General features: G+C 38.0%; 1 protein-coding gene across 1 annotated transcript in view; it reads left to right on the forward strand.

Moving 5' to 3' along the window:
• Positions 1-222: 222 nt before the first annotated feature.
• LOC310936566 (ephrin type-A receptor 6-like) overlaps positions 223-22,725 on the forward strand; it is a gene marked incomplete at both ends in the record, with an annotated part of 74,230 nt that continues 51,727 nt past the window's right edge. The window contains 2 exons of the mRNA XM_083900639.1: positions 223-301; positions 10,740-10,804. Of these exons, the coding sequence (XP_083756765.1) occupies positions 223-301; positions 10,740-10,804 (144 nt within the window). The remainder of the gene's footprint in view (positions 302-10,739; positions 10,805-22,725) is intronic.

Raw genomic sequence — 22,725 nt, forward strand, 5'->3', positions numbered from 1 at the left:
TCTGGAACGCGAGGGATTCGGATGCTCGGCTGAAGGAAAGACAGACAGAAGTCCCGTGGATGCGACCATGGTCCTCTGAGTCTGGATTCTTGGGAGATTCTCGGTCGCCTTTTCTTCCATGAAACCTCTTCTCCCGGTTCTCCTCGTGTGGATCTATCTCGGAGTCTGTGCAGTGTTTTAATTCAGAGCGCGTGCACCTGCCTCCGCGTCTGTGACTCAACCATGTGCTCCAGTGGGAAAACCTGCGTGTTTCTGTTCCTGCTTAAAAGTATCATGTCGGACTCGGGAACCACAAACCAAGGTGAGTCACAGCTGCAACCAAACACAGAAACACAGACAGACGAGGAGGATTCAGTCAAATCTCACCCACAAAGTATTTTCTCTGTTTTCTCTTTTACGCACACGCACAACACAACTCCATCTCTGCGGTGAACACTTTTCACATTGAACCAACTTAATAATCGTATTTCAAAACAGTATTTCATGTTTGCATGAGACATTAGACAAACTTGGTAAATCTATATAAAGATAATAACATTAACCAAAGCTGCAAGTAACAATTAACCTCGAAATGATGACGTCCTCAATGTCCTTATTTTTGTCCACAGACAATAAATATGTGGAAAATATTCACATTTAGGAAGCTGAAAAATCAGGAATCATTAAAAAAAAATCAAAAAAAAATCAATCAACTGTCAAAATAGCTGATGATTAACTGAGTAACTGATTAATGGAATAATAGAGTCTTCATTTATGTAATAACAGTCTTTTTTCAACCCATAAATGACAGTAAGTTGTTCAAATGTATTTTCTATAAACACTAGAGTTACAATATGATGTCAAGTGTGATTCACTTCAGACGTTTTACTGATTTTCCTCGTACAGTATGTGACTGTGTCAGTTTCTTAGACAAGACAGTGGCTTCATCTGGACACAAACTATATTTAAACACACACTTCAAACCTCGATATTCGTAAAAGTTTCAATTCACTGGTTGAACTGAGATTGTGTGGCAGTGATAATGATGATTTATTAGCTTTTTACACCATTTATATGTCAAAATAGACCATTTTTTCTCAGTGTATTGCACATTTAAATATATTTATATTTACATAGCCTTAAAATGCTCTTTGAACATAGTCCTTGTTGTTGTTTTGTATTATTATTATTATTATTATTATCTTCTTCAATTAATTTATCTTTATTTATCCCTTCAGATAACTTCATTTGTGCCAGAGCATGAATCAGTGTGTGTTCCGCAGACATCACGTCATCAAACTTCATATCATAGCATAAATATTGCAACATTGCATCATCACGGCAACACAGTGTTATCAGTGTAATCTGTCTCCAAATATGGTTAAATGTTCATTTTAATTAAATTGGCTCTGAGAGATTGAGAGAAAAACTAATTTGACGGATTTGTCCAAGATCATTTTTGTACCTGAATAATAATGTATTTTATTGGTTAGCTGTGTTTAATTCATTTATAATCCAGAACTGTAATCTTGGCCATGCAGATCACTCTTGGGAAAGAGATTTTTAAATTTAAATTTGGCTTTTTAGCTGCTTAAATAAAGGACAATCATAAAAAACACTAAATTTTGTTGTAAATTAGTTGCAAAACATACTCCAGTGAGTGGAGACGTTTCCAATCACTAGAACACTGAATATAGAACTCTAGAACAACGTTTCAGCACTTTTCCAAACACAACTTAGCTCCAAAATGCACACAACACACACAGAATCACAAAAGTATTGGTTTATTCTGTCAGCTGCACTGATGCTTATTCAGATTTTCCGCCCTCTCTCTGTTGTGATGAGTTCATTAATTCATGGATGAGCGTTCAGCTTCTGGCCTCTGTGTGCAGTCCTGAGAGGATTCCACTCGCGATAGCATTCAATGTGGATTCCGTGACGTGTGGCCAGCGGTGGAAATTAAATGCACCACAATCATTTCTCCACTTTCCAAAATCACCCCCCCCCCCCCACCACCACCTACACCACCACCACCACCACCACCCTCTTTCAGTGAGCGAGCGAGTGCAGTTGCATAAGCGTATATGAAGAGCACACAGGCCACGGCGATGCTATCTTCCCACATAACTCACATGGGGTAAAACGCTTGCTTAAATGTAATCAGTTCTTCACATCTTCCACTTTGGGTCACTTTAATTTTCCATCCCTGAATGTGTTTGGATGCACATTTTCATTAAAAAAAAAACGACAGGTGACCTTTTAAATGTCAGTGTAGCTTTGTGTGGACCAGGAAAATGGTATTAACCAAACTGAGTGAGGACATTTGACTGGTCCTAAAGAGGTTTTTTGGGGGGGTTAAGACCTGGTTTTAGGGTTAGGGTTTGAATTGGGTTAAGGTTAAAGTCATGCATTATGTCTCTGTGTTTGTGTATGTGTATGTGTGTGTGTGTCCCACAGGATGCCTGCCTCCCTGTGGTGGCGACTGATTTGAAGGAGGGTAGACAAAAAATGAGAGGAGTTTAAAATATAGTGAGAATGAGCTAATGTATGCTAGCCAGGTGCAATTTATCAAGGGTGAGTTTTGTTAATGAAGGTGAATCACTTCTCCGTGTCCTCGAGAGAAAAGTCAGAGAGATGAGACGAGACGTATCGTCTTCATACAAACAGCTCATTTATTGTTGTTGTCTTTTTGCCGTATTTGAGGGTCGATGTGGAGATAATTGTACGATATATAACATCAGTGACACGAAGCATAATGCGTTGGATTCTCCGAGGAGTTTGCGTGATGTGGAGAAATGGACTGTTTTCCTCCTGCGCTTTCACACACTCCCACTGTTCACATGTAGCTCACACACTGACACACACACACACACACACACACACACACACACACACACACACACACACACACAGTGCCTGCAGATTCACCGGTGGAATTCTGAGTCATGCTTGAAACAATGCGAGCGAGCTGGTGACCGTAGGCTGTTTATAAAAGTTTATAAAATCTGTCTGGGTCCAACCAGGAAAATGGATTATATTGAACAGCCACTAGGGGGCAAACCTCCTGGTTGAAAAAAGCTTGAATGTGAAACTAATTCTGCACTTGATCTTTAACTTATGTAAGCATTTTCCTGAGGAGTTAAGGTTTTCTTCAGTAGCACATTATGCTAATTGTGTAAATTGCGTTCTGCTTTTGAGGGACAACTGATAAAGTTTGGCTCATGATTGACAGCTGTTATTGTACAACTGGAGCATTGTTGCAGGTGACGTCGCTGAACTTTCGGGTTGCAAAATGTCATCCAAATCGCGATTAGGCTTTAAAAGTTCAGATTAGAGCTGCAACTAACCATTATTTTTGTAATCGACTAATCCGACTACTATTTTCTCAATTTATCGATGATCTGAAATGAGCAGAAATCTTGTTTTAATCATGAAAAAAGCTTCAAACCGATTAATCGATTATCAAAATAGTTGACGATTAATTAATAATGGATGAATCAATGAATTGTTTCGGCTGTAATTTAAATACACACCACATACGTGGCAGTGTACATGAAAACCATGACGCATTATTGTCATGTAGAGACAATTTTATTTTCCATATGTAGAAAATGTGTTGTATAGAAACGATGAGCTCCAGCTTCAGAGTTGTCCTGGATGTTATTTACTGTATGTACATCCATGAATATGGCCGGAGGTGAGGATGACAATATTGTCAAACCATGAAAAAGTCGTTACCTGATGGGTCAATTCATAGCCTCACTGCTGCCCCCTGAGCTCTGCTGTCATCGGACCCTTAATATAACTACTGTATGAAAGACGTACCCAGACATGCTCCAGGTGAGACAATGCACCTATAGTTGTCCTGACTGTCACCTCTGATATGATTCTAATATATATACTGAACCACGTATGAGTGACTGGACCACATGTATGTATGTAAGTATGGAGAAACTCTTGCATTGTTGTCTTTGTTATCAGCAGAGGAAACTTTTTGTTGCAGCCATTAACAGTTTCAGCACCATGCATGTCAGATTAGATTAGATTAGATTAGATTAGATTTGACTTTATGTATCCCACACTGGGGTAATTCAGAAGTAGACATATAAGTAAGAAGTAAAAATGGAAATAGAAAAGGGAAATACAATCGTACAAATGTAAAGTATAATGCAGACACGGGAATGCACAGGTACAGAAGAGGATAAGGGCCACACAGGAACAAATATTTGAGTTCTGACTTTAAACTCAGAATTCTGACTGTACACTCGAAATTCGGAATTTATTCTCAGAATCCTGACTTTAAAACTCAGAATTCTAACTTTAAACTCTAATTCTGACAGTATTCTCAGAATTTTAAATTTATTCTCAGAATTATGACTATATAGAATAATTATAATGATTTTTTTGAAATTCAGGAAATGATGCATTTCCTCGATGCACTTTATTTGGCAGTGATCTGACTCTTAGAAAGAAAAAAAAAAAAGTATCTTGGAAAGACTTGAAATTTTGTATAATAATAGTCAGCATCACCCTGAACGGGGTTCCGTTGAAAATATTTGCAGAGCTCTTAAGGAATATTTTTTAATGATTTTTTGAAATTCAGGGAATGATCTGAATGATGATTTTGACACTGAGTTTTTCTTCAGAAAAACAAAAAGTATCTGGGAATGACTATAATAATAATAGTAATAATTTTCTATAATAATCATAGTGTTTAAAACTCTGACTCAAAATTCTGACTTTAAACTCAGAATTCTGACTTTATTCTCATAATTCAGAATTCAAAGAGTTTAAAGTCAGAATACTGAGAATAAAGTCAGAACTCAAATAATTTCCTGTGTGGTCCTAATCCTCTTCCATACACAGGAATATAACAGTGTGATATAATTAAAAACTGACATTCTCTTCACCATGGCAGCCAATCGTTAGCATACTAACAGTTTCTCAAATAAAGAGCCTCCAAAGTCCTCGTCACATGACACCGTCTTGTTGGCAAAACATCTATCTTAACAAATGTGCACTGATTCACACACCAGTCAATGCTGATTCAAACAGACCTTCCCTTGTTTTTGTCTCTTTATTAGATTAGATAATAATACACTGTGGACCGAACACACAAAGAAATCATCTGTGTAATAAGCATAATAATAATAATTATTATTATTGTGATTATGTGATGGAAAAGTGGGGATATTTTACACATTTTGTCCCACTTTGTCCTCCAGGTGAATTCCAGGTAAATGCCTGATGAAGTTTAATTTGCTGCCTCTCATGACGGAAGGGCGGACAAAACTTTAATTATGATGGTTTGTCCTCTCCTCAGAGTGGGAACACAGTTCAGCGTATTCACAGTGACGGATGAAAGAGAGCGGTAAATGACAGTGATTTACAGAAAAATAAGTGAAGCAGGAGGTGCGTCCAGACGAGACGTCACCGTGACCTCTGCTCAGTTTACAAGCAGATCTGAGCGACTGCTGAACAAGGAACTAAACACCTTAAAGGTCTTGACGTCTCGCTGACAGTTTTACTCCGACAAATCATTTCCATTTACGCAGATACTGCAACGCATCATCTGTGTCGTGATCAGGTGAATTCTGCTGTCAGCTTTTATAAACATCTCAAATGGGAAAACAATGATTCTTCCTTTAAGTCTCTCTGACAATATCATCAGCCAAAACTGAACTGTTTGTTGTTGCTGTCAGTGATGAAGAAGAAGAAGTAGAGTCTTTGTGACTGAAGTGTGGGTTACAGATGACGTATTTTCTGTTTGAAGACTCACATATGGTGAAACTATAATAGCTGACACACGAGGGATATTTGTTGATTCTGAAGGAAACATTATTATAACATCTCAATATCAATGTATATGTCAGAGTCAGGCTGTGAGACAGGTGTAATCTGCTTCCTCCAAACTTGTTAGAGACACAGTAAGAGTAAGACACAGCAGCAGCACAGATAGATATAGATCAGGGGTTCTCAAAGTTTTGATAGCCTGAGGGCCAATTTAGGAACCCAGCATTGGACTGAGGGCCGCCAAAGGAAAAGAAATCCTGTTAATAATAATTTATTTATTTTAATAAATAGTGATAATTGTAATGACCAGATTGCAGTTCTACAGTTTACACGTATTGGTCTGTATCCAGTTGTGTCCAATAAACATTTAACAAGCTTATTACTGCCTGGATTAAAACTATCAACTGTAATTCATTGTGGGGTTAGAAATGTTTCTGCCGGCCGCCATTGGCTCACGGGCCGCAATGAACCAATGATATAGATAAATGATTTAAACTTTGCCAAGGTTTCTAAAAGAAAAGTAAATTATGCAGGTTAATTATTTCATAATGAAGCTATTTCATGCACATCATGCCAGCCCTGGTTTCCCAGAAAAAAATATTGCTATTAGACTTTTCTGCATTCGAACATTCTGTACAAGAATAAAATGTTCAAGTGTGACATTTTGAAACAAATTGTTTCACACTTTCACACATTTCTGTTCACAAGTATTTGAGCCAAAGATTCTCTCACCAAGAGGAGAACGGGTCACGGAGGCTGATTCACTATGAAGTTCAGATGTTTATAGAGTTTTTTTTTTTTTTTTTTTTTTCCGGGAGGTTTGTGAGGATCGAAATGATATATTATATATGATGTCTGAGTGATCTTATTTGAGAACATATCAGAAAAACTATTTGCAGAAATTAAGTGGGCGAGTTAACCAGGTGCTTTTTGTTCCTAAACCACAGATTAATGTGTCTAAAACTAACAAATGATGACCAGAAATTGATTATCAACCCCCTTATTAACAGTGTTTAATTTAAGTCACTAGAGGCACCAGTGGAGAGGAACAACTCCCTTTTAACAGAAGAAGAAATCTCTGACACATACAGACTCAAAGATGTGTGGCCATCTGCCTAGACTGGTTGTGGTGAAAGGAAAAAAATGGGGGGACAGAGGAGAGGTGGGGGAGAGAAAGGGAGGGGGGGGTAAGAGGACAAGAGGGATGTGAGATGGAAGAAAGAGACGAGGAGCAGATTTACAACAACTGCATCCAAACACTGTCATATTGATGCAGCCAAAAGAAAGCACCGATGACGTCACAGTGACACACACACATACATGTGAAATTACATCACTTTGAATACTTTGTGTATTTTTTTTATTCAGAAATGTAATGTCACATGTACGTGTGGTTTACAGCAGTGTTTCCCAACCCTGGTCCTCAGGGAACTCTGTCCTGCCATGTTGTACATGTTGCCCTGCTCCAAAAAACACTCGATTCAAGCTCAACTTTCAACTTGTGTCAATTTTTTCTTTTTTCAACTTTTGTTGAAAAAAAATTGAATGTTTCAACTTCTGTCCCCCCCCCCCCAAACAAAGTAATGTTTACATTTTTGTAAAAATAATAATAATTTTCAAATTTTATCTTTAAAAATAAGTCAATAAATAAAAAATAAATACATATTTTTTTATATCTATTTTTTCCTCATGTCACTTCGGGAGCTCCGTAATGATTATACTTTTGTAAAAAAAAATTTTGGGCAGGGCAACATCTAAAACATGGCATGGTCGCGTTCCCTGAGGACCAGGGTTGGGAAACACTGGTTTACAGAACAGTATAATGGAGACATGAATGTGTTGATTCTACTTTGTTGTCACCGTGTTATTATGTCTTTATTATTTTGACAGCCTTGATTCTTGAGGCTACATTTACATTTACTTTTAGGGCATTTGGCACTTGACGCTTTTGTCCAAAGTGATTTACAATAAGTACATTTGTCACAAGAAAGGAACTTTCCATAAGTGCTATGATACAAGTGCTGAAGGTAGGAACATATTAGTACGTTAGTTTAGTGCTATGAAGGGTCGAGGTGAAGTCTGAACAAGTGAGTTTTGAGTCTTTTGTGAAAGATGGCGAGTGAATCTTCTGTCTGAAGGGTAATGATTCACAACATCAACTATAGAGATTCAAGATTTCTTGGATCGTCACGTCACAGAACGTACAACATAATCTGTGTAGCCTTATAATATTTGATCTACCTTTTAAAATTAATTTCTACTGTATCCTCTTTAGCTGCCGCTAAGATAGTATAGCTACACTTCCTCGGGTCTACACACACATACAACAAATAACATGTAAAATAAAACTATTATAGAAATATATAAAAAAAAAAATGTTATTCAGTGGTTAGGAAAATTCAGAGAGGACAGATGCAGATTATTATGTTTCTATCTACTATTATACACAGACAAAGTAATGTGATTTGGCCTGCTGATAACTGCATGTCAATTTACTGTGTGTGTGTGTGTGTGTGTGTGTGTGTGTGTGTGTGTGTGTGTGTGTGTGTGTGTGTGTGTGTGTGTGTGTGTGTGTGTGTGTGTGTGTGTGTGTGTGTTGAGTGAGAAAATCTGAGTATCAACTTCAGCACTGTGGTCTCTTTGGGTGATGTATCATTTCCTGCCTCCGAAGATAGTTGCTAGAATGTAATTATGTTATGACTGCATTACTGTGTGTGTGCGCACACTATGTTTGTGTGTGTTTGTGTATATAGGTGTGTGTGTGTGTGTGTGTGTGTGTATACACGGTAAAGAGAGTTGGAGGAAAAGATCTGCTGCTGTCAAACATGAAACAGAGCATTACTCATGGTTATGAAAGATTGTTTTTCTTAGTCAGGAATCAATGTGTCTGTCTCTCTGTCTCTTTCCTTGTCTCTCTCTCTCTCTCTCTCTCTCTCTCTCTCTCTCTCTCTCTCTCTCTCTCGCTCTCTGTCAGGCTTTTGAACTCAGGCAAAGTCGTCCTTATTATAGGTTCAGACCTTAATTACCAGCCCGAGGTCCGTAATATTAAAGCTGGTTCGTTTAATCTCACCGACACGATCATCTCCAAACCTCATATTTGGTTCCAGTCGCAGTGATTTTCTTGCCAGGAGTTTGTACCCACTTGTATGCCCTTGTATTCTCTGAGTGACAAGTGTGGGTGTTTGGACACTGGTAGACTTTCCTCACATGATCACTCGCTTTGTTTACGCCGTCATGTCGGCAGGAAGAGCTTTTTTTACAGAAATGAAAAGTGACAGTGCCAAATTCAGAGTTCACGGCACAGTTAAAAATCCACAGAGATGGAGCAACATATATATGACAAGAACCTGGTAGAAGTGATTACATCTGACCCTTACGATGCCGCCGGGTGCTTTTCACGAGTGTGGAAACAGCTGGAGTGGACAATGCTGGCAACAGTCCAACATGTGCAACTTTATGATGAGTCTTCCCTCATCTCACTCCAGAGAATTAGACGTTCATCATGGCAGAGCCAGTGGAAAAAGAAGCAGAGAAGCTCATCTACGTGGGATTTTGAAAAACCTTGGCGAGTTTTCATCAAAACTACCCATGGAAATACTTTCCCTCAACCCCAAACTTTTACAGAAAGAACTCCTCCTGACAAGAGACTTTTAAGATTACCAGGAACTCTAGAGGGGCGGGGCTGTGTGCTGAAGAACGCTGATTGGTGGAATACAGTTTGCAGCTATTTCACTGATGCCAATTTGGCAACTTTGTTGCTATATTTAGCAAGTATTCAGACCCCCATAGCAACTTTTTCTGGTGTCATAAGAGACTTGCAAATGGAGGGCGATGCCAAGAAACTAACAAATTATGAGCATGAGGAGGAACAATCATATTATTGTCTGTCTGCAACCGGAGAACACACATACAATCAGCTCTAGCTGCTATTTTGAAGCTTGATTTACTCACGCCGTCCCACTGAAGCTCCAGTGCAACACGTCTCGTAATCGTTGTAGAATTTATTGTTGTTTATTGAAATGAAACAGGTTTTGGGAAACAAATATAAACATGCAATCCACTGACGTGTTCAATGTTTTGACTGTTTACCTCATCAACAACACTTTGTGTGTGTCATTAAAAAAAACAAGGACTTTGAAGTGCAATTTAAACACAATCCACACAGATTACCAGGATGTTTTTCCCCCTGGGTTAATAACTTCCTGTTTGTTTTGAATGCATCCTCTTAGCTGTTCCTCTAAGCTCAACACGCTGTGAACCCTGCATTACTTTCACAAAATCTCATGCACTGGAGATAAGACTATTCCAGTATTTGACAAATACTGGAATATCGTTCAGTATCCCAGCTGTAAATGATCACCTCACTCTCAATATAGACCACATCCTTCCTGTGTTAGTGGTAACTGGAGCTGATGTGAAATCATTCAACATGAGTGTAAACTATAGCATGACCTGCTGAGCTGAGCTATGAATCTGTATCATCACCTTAAACATATTCTGACTGTGTTTTCTTCATTAATAAATTCAAAGTTGGTTTAGTTTAAATACTTAACGCCTCAGTGATCTCCTCACTGATGTCATGATGTCACAGAAGACTCGTGACCTCTGAGAAGGACAGAGCTAATCCCTCGTGAGATGGTTTGCTGATCCACGTTCGTCTCGTACTTTTTTCAGAGAGCGTTTATTTCATAGGTGATTGAATCTGATAAGGACTTTACACTCTGTCAGCCGCTCGTTGACAGCTTGATAACTGTTGTGTTTGCTCTCTCTCTACTTTGTCACCTTCATTTCTCTTCTGTTCAAATCCACCGTCCAACCTCTCTCACCCTCCCTCCATCTCCATCTCCATCTCCATCTCCATCTCTCTCTCTCTCTCTGACCTGTCATTCTTATGCTGTCTCTTTTCTCCTCCATTTTTCCATTGGCTTTCTTTTTCACCCACCCCCTCCCCCCTCCACTCTCTCTAGTGGTTCTGTTGGACACTACAACAGTGCTAGGAGAACTGGACTGGAAGACCTATCCTGTCAACGGGGTGAGTGACTTTGACAGTTCTTAAAATACTGTAAGAAGATTCACTGCGAGACACTTTGTGCTGTGCCGATTGTAACCATTCACTGACCACAAATGAAATAAAGCTTTGTTTTTAGGCTTTATTTGAACATTGTACACATGCAGATAAAATCATGTGTTGGATTTAAACACAAGAAAGAGGATCTTGGTTCTCATGAGAAAGCCTAGAGGCAGACATTGACCTATTTTATTCTACCGTTCAAAAGTTTGGGGTCACCTATACAATTTTTATTCATCAAAAGAGTTGCAACATGAATAGAAAATATAGTCAAGACATTGACAAGATTAGAAATCATGATTTTTATTCAAAATAATAATGTTGCCCTTCAAACTTTGCTTTCGTCAAAGAACCAGCAAAACTGTTTTCAGCTGTGCTAACATCATTACACAAGGGTTTTCAAGGGTTTTCTAATCATCCAATAGCCTTCTAACATGATTAGCAAACACAATGTAGCTGGAACAGTCGTTTACCACATTAACAATGTATAGAGTGTATTTCTGATTCATTTAATCTTATATTCATTGAAAAAAGTGCATTTCCTTCAAAAATAAGGACATTTCTATGTGACCCCAAACTTTTGAAAGGTAGTGTACATGTAGTAATAATAATAAGTCACATTTGAATTATTTTAAAATCTGAGTAAAATGTATATTTGCATGTTGCACATTCCTTAGAGGAAAAAAAAAGAAAGACATTTTGTATTTTAATTTACATTTTCCATCATTTAAACTAAAATATACCAACAGGATTGTTATTGATTCAGGTTTTTTGACTTAAAGGTGCAGTGGGAAGGATTTTGTTTCACGCTACTGATCAATACTTCCACAATAACCTTTCAGCTCAACATAAACCAAGCGATCCGAGAGAGAAGTAGAATTGCGGACGTCCTGCGAGAGTCGGTTCAGGTCACGTTCAACCAAGGCAAACCTTAAATGGACTATAAATTTTAAATGAAAGTCATGTGTCCCTGTATGGAAATGCTGCTCAGACACTGATGTGTGGGTAAAGTACAAAAGCCCAAGCAATTTCTACATCATTAGATGAGATTAGACTTGACTGATCTCACACTGGGGAAATTCACTTGTTACAGAAGGTACAGAACTGAAATAAAGTCAGCAATAAAATAGGTTAAATGTGAAAGTGGAACAGCTGTAGAACAGGAATATTATGGAAAACATTTATACAATAGAGTGTGCAACTTTCACAATGGAAAGTAAATAATAGTAGATGATAAATAAAGTGAATGTAGTTGAAAGATCAGCAAATAACATTAACTTGATACACATGGTTTGCACATGGACATAAAGTGATTTTTCAGAGTTGATTATATATGAAAAAGAAGCTGAGGATGAATAATTACGGAGATTCATTTTCATGGACTTAAGTATCATGGAACATTGGCAGGTTGTCTGGACGCTAAGTGCTGCACAAAGAGCATCAAACTTGACTTTCCTCACAAAAATACAGCTGGGGTGTATTTTGTAGCTCCATGTTTGTCCACTGGCATCTAGTTTGTTTTGCACCTGTTAGGCTTTCAGTGATTGGTGATCTGCTCTATCGCTACTTCACTTGCAAGCAGCTTGACACCATGTCTGTGTAGAGGATCACAGTGTGGTTCTGTGGTTGGTCTTTGAAGAAAGGGTCAAACCAAGACAAACAAAACCAGGGGCATGAACGCTCCAGGGTTTGGTACAAATGGTCTGTCCATGCTCATCTGACGTGACAAGCTGAGGGCACAAAATGGTGTCTCATTCTCCTGCAGCTTTAATTAGAGTACATACTTCCTATGTTTGTTTATATTCTACATAGAGTAGCCTTCACTCATTGTGAAACTGATGGAGCAATAGCTAAATGTAACTCTAATCAGGGAATCACAGGATAACCTCACTATACGATATGCGAGGCATGGTCCACGACACCGATAATATCACGATACAACGATTCTGTGATAATATGGAATTAGATTTGTGTCAATACTTTCAAACAACACTTTTCATGATTCAAACAACACTTTTTAAGAAGCAACACAAATATCGATTCAGTCATTCAAAGATATAATATTTTATTGTTTGAAAATACATTATGTTCTTTGCACTCCCTGATTTGTTCTTTGCTCCATAGTTGTTAGCTTGCAGGCAGGCCTTAGGAAGCTGTCTGCTGATTGGCTACTGGGTTTTGAGTGACAGCTGAATGCATCGGAAGGCCCGCCTCCCCCCCCCCCCAACAGAACACCAATTTTTTTGAATGATTAAATCAATATTTTTTTGCTTCGTAAAAAGTGTTCTTTGGAAATATTGACACAGATCTAATTCCATATGATAATCAATATATCCCAAGACAATCATGTCGTGATACATCACAACATTTGTCTGACCCAAGAAAACAAAATTCAAGTTAAAAGTGCAGGATTTCTCTATTCATTCACAACATAGAGAACAAAGCACATCAAGTGATGGAGCATCTCTTAACAAAGCTCTCTCTGCCGTTGTCGCGCTGTAAACGCCCTCTTCTTCGGCCAGATAACTTCAGTGCAAGTTTCCGCTCATACATTTGAGCAGCGCCCCCAAGAGGAGACATGAAGTCACGACACCCAGCGAGTGAAACTGTTTACTTTAGAGTGCCCTGCCGTATCGTTTATCATATTGCAAGAGGAAAGCCAGCAATATTTACTGACCTCTAACATGTTAAAAAAAATAAATAAATAAATCACTTTCCCTCTCATTTTACTAAACTTTAACCTCATGATCATGTGACCTGCAAACCACCACATTCATAATCTCAAAATCCTGAGAATATCAAGCTTTCTAAAAATGGCATTTTTCAGAATCACACTATTTGCCACATTATATTGTTTCTCACCGTGCGCCCACAGCTGTCCGGACAAATGAATGATTAAAACACGCTTTAGCCTGCAAATGTGAAACAAACACAGATCCTAATTCAATTGCCTCCCTCGTCTTTGCGTTTTTGTTTTATAGGATACATGCGACAATGTTTATGTGCAACTAATACTGATTTGTCTGGAGATTAAACCAATTAAACTGTAGCGTGTAATTCTTACAAGGCCAAGGCCCTGGAGGGAAAACGCTGTAGATTTCACTCCTGTGAATATTTCCGCTGGGACTCGGCAACAACAATAATTTTTCCCACAACTTAATGTCTGATTTAAGACGCGGACGTGGCAGCGTTTGTGCTTTCAGGCTATTATGAAAAGCGCAATAAATCCTTAGGATCAAAACTAATAAATAGCTGAGACGAAATGAGATATTTTCAGAGCATAAATGCCAATATTGAAATAACTTCTCCTGCCTCACAAGCAGACGGAACAGGTTTTTTGCTATGGGGAGAAACAGCGCCATTACTCGGTGGAACAATAACACACGGCGAGATTTACATTAAATCAATAATTCATTACAACGACAGAGATTTTTATGATATTTTCATAACGCGGCTCTCGCCGTCTTCCCTTTGGTCTGACATTGACAGATTGTCTTGTGTTAATCAAAACCTCACACCTCTAAACCAGCTGGCGTGTCTCCACCATGGCTAACACAACAACATACATCCAATCTATTTCTTAAATGTCTTTTTTTTTTAACACCTAATGAATTGAAGCGTTGATGTGAAATTCACCCTGCATCACTTTTTCTTTCTTTTCTTTTCACATTGACATGTCACTTGTGACTTCTGCTTCCTGCTGAGTCAGCGCAGATTTGGTTGTTACTTTGTCGTCCATGTGTAGAACCAGAAATAGTTGCACATGGTGTGATGGGCAGAGTCAGACAGAGTACACAGATTCATTACTTGAGTAAAAGTACAGATACCCCTTGCTAAATTTTACTCAAGTACAAATAAAAGTACTACAGTCAGATGTCTACTTAAGTTAAAGTACTGAAGTACTTGAGTATCAAGCGTACATTTTCTAAATATTGCATTACTACTGCCACAATGCTTACATTTACGTTTAGAAACGTTCTACGTGGAGTTATGAGAAATGTTAATACCTTGAAGAATGTAAAAGGAATTGAAAGTAAAATCAAGTCATTTTCATCTTTTTACCACGTTGGTTGCTTTATTTAACATTTCTCACTTGCCCACAAGGAAATAGCACAATGGCAACACTCTCGCTTAGAAATGTAAGGAAGTTTATTTCACAAGTTGGAAGATTAATTTTTGTAGGCGGTGATGAAGTTTTGTTTTGGTAAACACAGCAAACACTTGAAGCGAACACTATTATTAACTTGTTCAGAAAATGTAAATAGTCTTGCGAGGTGGGGCCACAGGTTTGCACATTCCCAGAATAGACCTGCTGCGTCTTCATCCATTGATTTGTCCATGGTTTCATTTCTCAGCTAAATCTGACCAGGGAGTAGTTGTTTTTTTCCATACTCACAGTTATGGATAGAAATGTAGCAGAGTAAAGAGAACAATATTTGCCTCTCAAATGTACTCGAGTAAAGTCAGATCGGATCCCTAGAAATTGTCCTTAAGTACTGTACTCAAGTAAATGTACTCCGTTACTGTCCGCCTCTGGTGATGGGTGATGGAATAACAGTGTTGAAATAAACGGCGTTATGTTTTTTTCTGTAACAGGTAATCTAACTGATTACTGTCTCCATCGTGACAAGGTCATTACTGACAACCAGGACAGGAGCTGTAAAGTTAGTGTTGGGGGAGAAAACCACATATGTGATGATGATTGGCTAAAAAAGTAGGAGTCAAATTTCACGGAATAACCCACATGTAGCTACGTATGTGGAGCCAAGAGAGTTCAAAGATAGTGTTTTTACTGGAGCTACAGACAAGACTTTTTCCTCCAAAGCAATTGTTATCTCACGAAGCACCTCTTATTGTCACTCACTCATTCATTTGTTAAACATATTTAATTTTTTTTTTTTTAACCTTGATATAATATATAATTAACCTTTTCATGATCTTTTTCTTTAAATCTCAGACAGTAAAAACGTATTGACGTGATGTCAGTTCGCTCAAAAATTAATCTTTGGATAACTGGATAAACAAATTAGAAACGCACAGCTTCCATTGAGTCCACAGATGGATGTACTTTATTGATCCCAAATCTGTTGTTAATGCAGTTTCAGGCACCACAAGTCTATAAATATAAGAAATAGATGATATGAGACTAAAAAGACATGTATAAAATCACATAAGGTTAAATAAATAGGAACTCACATGACAATTAAAAATAATTGGACATATTCTGACCTGTGATCACCACTAATGTTTCACATTACGTGCTTTGGAGAGAAAAAGACGTTCTCCATTGTTCTAATTTCATCTATTGTAATGATCACATGTGCTTCACAGGAAGTGGAAGTATGTAAAAGTGATATATATCTTGCAGAATCTATCCCCACCCAGCAGTAATGAAACACTCACATTAGTCAATCAGTGCATTTCAAGTGCATCATTGACCTTTTCTTTTCTTTGGAGCAAACCTCTTTTCACTCGTGAACAATGTTCAGAGCAACTGTCAAATTTTTTTTGCCTGTCCAGTGCTGAGTGTAGAACTGTCAAGAGTGAAAAACAACAACTTCCAGAAAGACTCAGAAAACCCTCACAATTGTTCAATATCTGCACAAAGGTGGGGCTTCTGAGTTACTTAAGAGATTTTTATATAAAATATTTCATTTGACCCAGTTACTAGGTTTACATGACATTAGAATACATTCAATTATTGTGTTAGTCTGATCAAAATCTGATTTATTTTTTTAAATACATGTAAAAATGATTTTCTGACTGACTTGCCCAGAAGCACATGTGAGCTGAGCATGTTCCCAGTTCCCCTGTCTGCCAGAAACTGATTTGGGATCTCAGGAGTTGCCTATACTTGTACCTGTGGGGATGAGTGGGCTTAATACAACGCATTCTCCATGAAATCAAGTGATTCAGTCACAAAGTAGGAGCCAAACAAAAATCACCGTTTGGCTCCAACTGGAATAATAATAATACATGTTCCTGTTTACACTTGACCTAAAAAGAGAGCCTGATACACGGGAAAAGGTATCGAGCATGTTTAATACTATACTAGAATTCTATATGTCTGATGTGTATACTGTATGTCTGATGATGTTAAAATCGTGTCTGTTAACCTCTCAGACTACATTGTTGGAAGCACCAGATTGGGACCAAAATCCTGGACAATTATCCTCCAGTGTGAGGCCAAAATTTAAAGAATAAATTATTGTTAAGTTAAGTTAATGGATGGTAGAAAGACTTGGAACGGCACTCGACATGCTACCAACTAGCCTTTAGCTAACGTGGTATTGATCTCTGACGTAACAACCAACCAGAAAACACTTAATGCTTATCATTATCAAATGGGGCATATCGCCACCTAGTGTAGGGGAGGCCAACATACTTTCCAATAAATATATTCCACACCAGTTTAATAACTGTGTATGAAACCACACTTAGTGATAGGTCAATTAATAAACGGTGGTACGATTGAAAACACGACGTAGAAAAATACTTAATATGTCTATATCTTCTTGAAAGACTTCTGGGAGAGAAAAGTTTTATATTGTTTTTTTTTTTAGTTTTCTAATTTAAAGTTTAAGCACTCATTGGCACCAATAAATCAACAATAAAAAAAAATGGCAACTCCCATTGAAATAATCTTGTATTTTCACCTCTCCACAGTGCACGTTGGTGCATTTTGATGTTTGTTGTTTTAAATGTGCCCTGAACAAATCCACTTGACCTCACAAATTACAGTTTCCAGACCAATTTTCAAAATGAGACAACCAAAAAAACCCAGAAAATCTTTAGTCCAAGTTGAGCAGCCGAATCCAAAACAGACAAAAACACAAAATCGACTCGATTGTTCCGAGGCACCAGGGAAATGTAGGAAAGGAGACACTTGAGAAATAAGAAGATACTGGTGTTTCAGTCTCACATCACAACATTAGTGTTGAGTTCAATACCGTAGTTAGTTAATTAGTTCCACCCCTTGTGCTTCACACCTGCTTTGCGTCTGCTACAGTTTGCCAGGCTTGCTGCTAATAAGCAGAGTGATTAGTAGGTGCATATCTGATTGTTTCAGAGAGCGCGAGCTGCAGCTCATCTTTCAAACTCCGAGGTTTGCATTGGTTTTCCTCTGCTCCGAACCGTACCACATCCCGAGGGAGCATTTTCAAAACACGGAAGCACACGGAGTGACAAATTACCATTTTTCTCTTGTTTGTATGCATAATGGAGCGCCAATTACTTAATGCTGATCTTATGCAAGCCGGGAAAGTTCGCTTTCTGTAAGTTTCTTTTTCAAGGTCTGTGAGGAGGGCACTTAAACGACAGCATATGTAAGGAATGTGTGGAAGAAATACTGCTCACATCAAGTGTGTGTGTGTGTGTGTGTGTGTGTGTACCTTGTGTGATTTCACCCTTTTATAAAGTTGCAGAGAATCTCAGACGTGACAGGTTGATTGGCAGGTGGCAAAGCACTGCAGAGGCCATGCAGCAGTATATAGCCTCTCATTTTAGTGACCGCATGATTCAACAGTGAATTTCAGGTTTTAGTCACTTGAGTCAATAGGACATATTATGCAAAATCAACAGCACCCCCGCGACCCTCTGGTGAAGGATAAAGGGGTAGATAATGGATGGATGGATGGAACTTTTTAATCATTTAAATACTTATATTTGTGACTCTGGAGGCCCTATCAGTCAGCAAAGTGTGAAAAAAGATGACTCACTCATGTGTTTGTGTTCCTCCTCAGTCTAAGTACAGGAGATGAAACACACGATGTTGACTTCCGCAATGCGCTAAATTCCTGGAATTGTTGTCTCGCAGAACTCCTCTTTGTCCGTAAAACATGCAAGAATGCTGGCGATGGCAACAGTATCCGAAAACCGGATGTCTGCAAAGTGTTCTATTCTTGGCTCCACAGTGCAGCACAGAGTTCTACACAAACTTCCAGCCTCAGAGGATTTACTTGTCCAGTGGAAACAATTTATATATGATGGCAATGTGCCGGCTAGAGCCTGCAAATGATCACTTTTCCAAATGCTAACTGCTGTTAGCTCCCAGTAGCCTCTGTGACTGATGTAATTTCCTGTCCCTTAAGTTTCGTTTTACTTTTTTTAAGGTGGACCTTAAGAGATAATACTAAACCGAGTGTTCTAAACAGGGCTGTGTATATCCTTAAGGCAGTGTGTGAAATACCCATTAACAATCGGGGGGGTCCCCATCTCCCATTTGTTGAACAATACTGTTTCACCACCCCAGGTGCCACGCTGCAGTATTCGCTATCATCCCTGTCAGATTAAAAATACACAATTAGAAATAAAATAATTGACATTTTATGTGTTTAAAAAGGATAAGGAAGCATGCAAAATGTATTATGTATGTAGATCATATATGTAAAACTGAAATTACAAAAATCTTTAGGGAAAAAAACATGCTTTCCAATTACACTGTAACATGTTTAAACCCCCCTAAAATGTTGCATTTGAGGCTTTCAGGGGGTCTTGAATGTTAATCAGGGTCTAACCCCCCCAGACCCCCCTGTATTTCACACAGTGCTCTTAAGGAACAATTTTAATGATTTTTTTCAGTGAGCTGACTTTCTTCTCAAAAAACAAAAAGTATCTCGGAATGACTTGAAATTCACCATCATAATAGTCGGCATCGCCCCGAACAAGGATCTGTTGAAAATATTTGCAAATCTCTTAAGGAATAATTTTAATGAATTTTTGAAAATCAGGACATGATCCATTTGCCCTGATGCACTTTGACAATGAACGGAGTTTCTTCTCAAAAAAAAAAAGTATCTCGGAATGACTTGAAATTTACCATCCTAATAGTCGACATCGCCCTAAACAAGGATCTGTTGAAAAATATTTGCAAACCTCTTAAGGAATATTTTTAACGAATTTTTGAAAATCAGGACATGATCCAATTGCCCTGTCAGTCTTAAATCGGGAGACGCCCACGATTGTCGGAACGGCCAGATCGAGTGATCGACTGATTATGTAATAATGTGATAAAACTGAATTTTTTGGCACCTTAAAACACAGTTAGTTGACATTTTTGTTGGTTATCTGTCTGGAGTTAATGTAACTTTGCAAATATCCCTCTGCTACATATATGTCTCCAGTCTTTCTTGCCTTTGTTTTGCTGTTTAAAAAATAATAATAAATAAAATCAATTTAACATGCCTCATTAATCTTTAATGATAGATCATGGTCAAATTGATGTCTTAAAAAATAAATTCTCTGTACTGCACCTTCAGATATTCACATACTCTGGTTAATGAGGGGATTTGGTGTCGCTTTGAGACTGTTGCAGACTAAAAATACTGTTAACTTGAATAATTGCCATATCACTGATGCATTGTGGAGTCCACTTAACATCACAGAGACAAGGGTACAGCATTATTAGGTGGATGGAGTTCCAAATGAGAGAGGAACTGATTATGATTGATTAATCATTTAGCCCTCGGGTGTGTCATAGAGCTAATTTAAGATAGCTTAATTAATATTAGATTAATTGCTTTTCCACACTGCAGTCAAGGTTAAAGTGTTGCTTAGTAATCTACACGTGAGAACACTCTGCCTCAGTCATTTCACTTTCCCATGGCTTACCTCATTCTGTCTGTCTCTTTGAGAACTTTTTGTACAGTGTGTCCAAGAGAGTTGTCATTACGGATTTTGTGTGTTTGCAGCTTTGCATAATTTCCCCCAATTAAAGTGCATGGAAAGTAAACAGAGAGTTTCTCACACAATATTTATATTGGAAAAGAGTGTATGAGAAGCTTCACTTGTGGAGTAAAGACTGAAAACAGTTTCTCTACATTCAGGGGCTTTTTAAGGTGTTTCTAAAATATGGCTTGATGACACACAGGAGCCAAGGGCTGGGTCAAAATATCCATTTGGTGTAGAGCGAACGGTTATTTTCATAATTGATTAATCTGTCAAATATTGTCTTGATTAATCAGTAATCGTTTGGTCCATAAAAAGTCAGAAAATGGTGAAAAATATCGATCAGTGTTTGTCAAACCTGGAATTGATGATGTTTCAGATGTCTTGTTTTTGTCCTCATACCGAAATGATTCAGTTTTAACAATATCTTTGTTATTTGGAGCAAAGAAAACTTTTATAATAATGAAAAAAAGCTTCAAACCGAATTATCGATGATCAAAATAGTTGACGATTAATTTAGAAATCGAGTAATGGTTTCAGCTCTGATTTGGTGATATGTTGCAGTCCTTCCTCGTGCAATATGGTAATCAACACTCACATTTATCACATTTATATTTGACTTAATAAATGTAATGTGCTCTCACTCGCCAGGCGTCACGACTTCATGTCTCCTCACAGTGCGACTGCTCAAATGAACGAGGGAAACTTGGGGTGGAAGTCACCGAGTCAAGGAAGAGGGAGTTTACAGCGGGATAAGGCAGAAAAAGCTACGCCATGAGATGCTCCATCCACGTTCACTATGTTGTGAATAAATAGTGAAATCCTGTTTTCTTCAGTTCGACAGATATCGCGATGTATCGCTGCATAACTGTCTTGCAATATATAGATTATCACAGAATCGCTGTATTTTGATATTATTGGTATCGCGTATCGTATCGTGAAGATTCTCACCCTATTAAAAACCCTCATTGTGCTTTATTAGCTCTATACTTTGTTCCATGAATAATGCTGTGGCCTTAAACGTTGTGGGAACCCTGTCCAGAGCAGAGAAAGCAGTGTCCTGCAAATTCATTAATTTACCATTAGTTTCCAATTGCAAATGGACACGATGACGCATTAGCTTATTAACGAGCAACCCTCAGTTAGTTTAGTCAGCCAACTTCGCTACATGCTACGATTTGATTTGTAAACAAATAGGACATTAAAAAGAAAATGAGTGTAACTGTGGTTCATGTCTCTGTTTGAAGTGTCCCGCTGTATTCCTTTAATATGCACAGCATCACATCCGTCACAGTTTTGCCTCCATTTTTAAATCTAATTTAACGAAGTTATTTACAGAATAGTGCACCGATTCATAGATAGTATACTTCTGTGTCGTTGCCTTTAAATACATAATTAGATTTAAAAAAAGAACATCGAACATGGTTGCCGCTACCATGTATCCCCATGTTTCTTATGTTACTGTAATTACATGTCCAGCTGTGTAAATGACATGATTCCAGCTGCTGTGAGGAGGAGGATCTGTCAATTAATGTTAAGGCTTTTGAATCTGTGATCATCGCACAGTTAGAGCAAAGCAGACAAATGAGAGAGTCTGGCTGATGCAACAGCATGAAAACACTGGTGAAGTCGAACATTGATGTTGCTGGAAACGTCACGTGCAGACGTTTCACTGCAGGCGATAGAGCGCACACAGTTCGAACCTCTCACAGAGCGACTCACAAAACCAAATCAAACACGAGCGATGGTGGTGTCATTTCCAAACTACGCTCCGATGTTTGCTATGAAATTTATCAGCCAACACATTGTCATACAGTTTTTATTTGATCTTTGATATTTTTTATTTTTTTGGGGGGTTTGGGTCAAATTTGACCAATTTTAACATTTGACATCAGTAAAAACACCACAAATGTCATTATTGTCTTTACTAAAGTGACCCAAAAATACATAGACGTAAAAAACATAACATAGTTTTGTACCTTGAGGTTGTTGCAGGTCGCTATAGATTTAACAGTGTGGGTAAAATCAAGTGAAAACATGATGATGCTTAATAATAATAAATAATATGGAAATAATATTGTGATAAATATGCTATTTTTGGACTGTTTTTAAGATAGCAGCGAGGACATCATTTAACATGTAGATGTATGGTTTTGCACTAGGGCTGAACAATTTATCGTTATCGTATCGATATCGAGATATGAACATTAAGGTTATTA

Source organism: Microchirus variegatus (genome assembly GCF_963457635.1).
Source record: "Microchirus variegatus genome assembly, chromosome: 14".
Lineage (NCBI taxonomy): Eukaryota > Metazoa > Chordata > Actinopteri > Pleuronectiformes > Soleidae > Microchirus > Microchirus variegatus.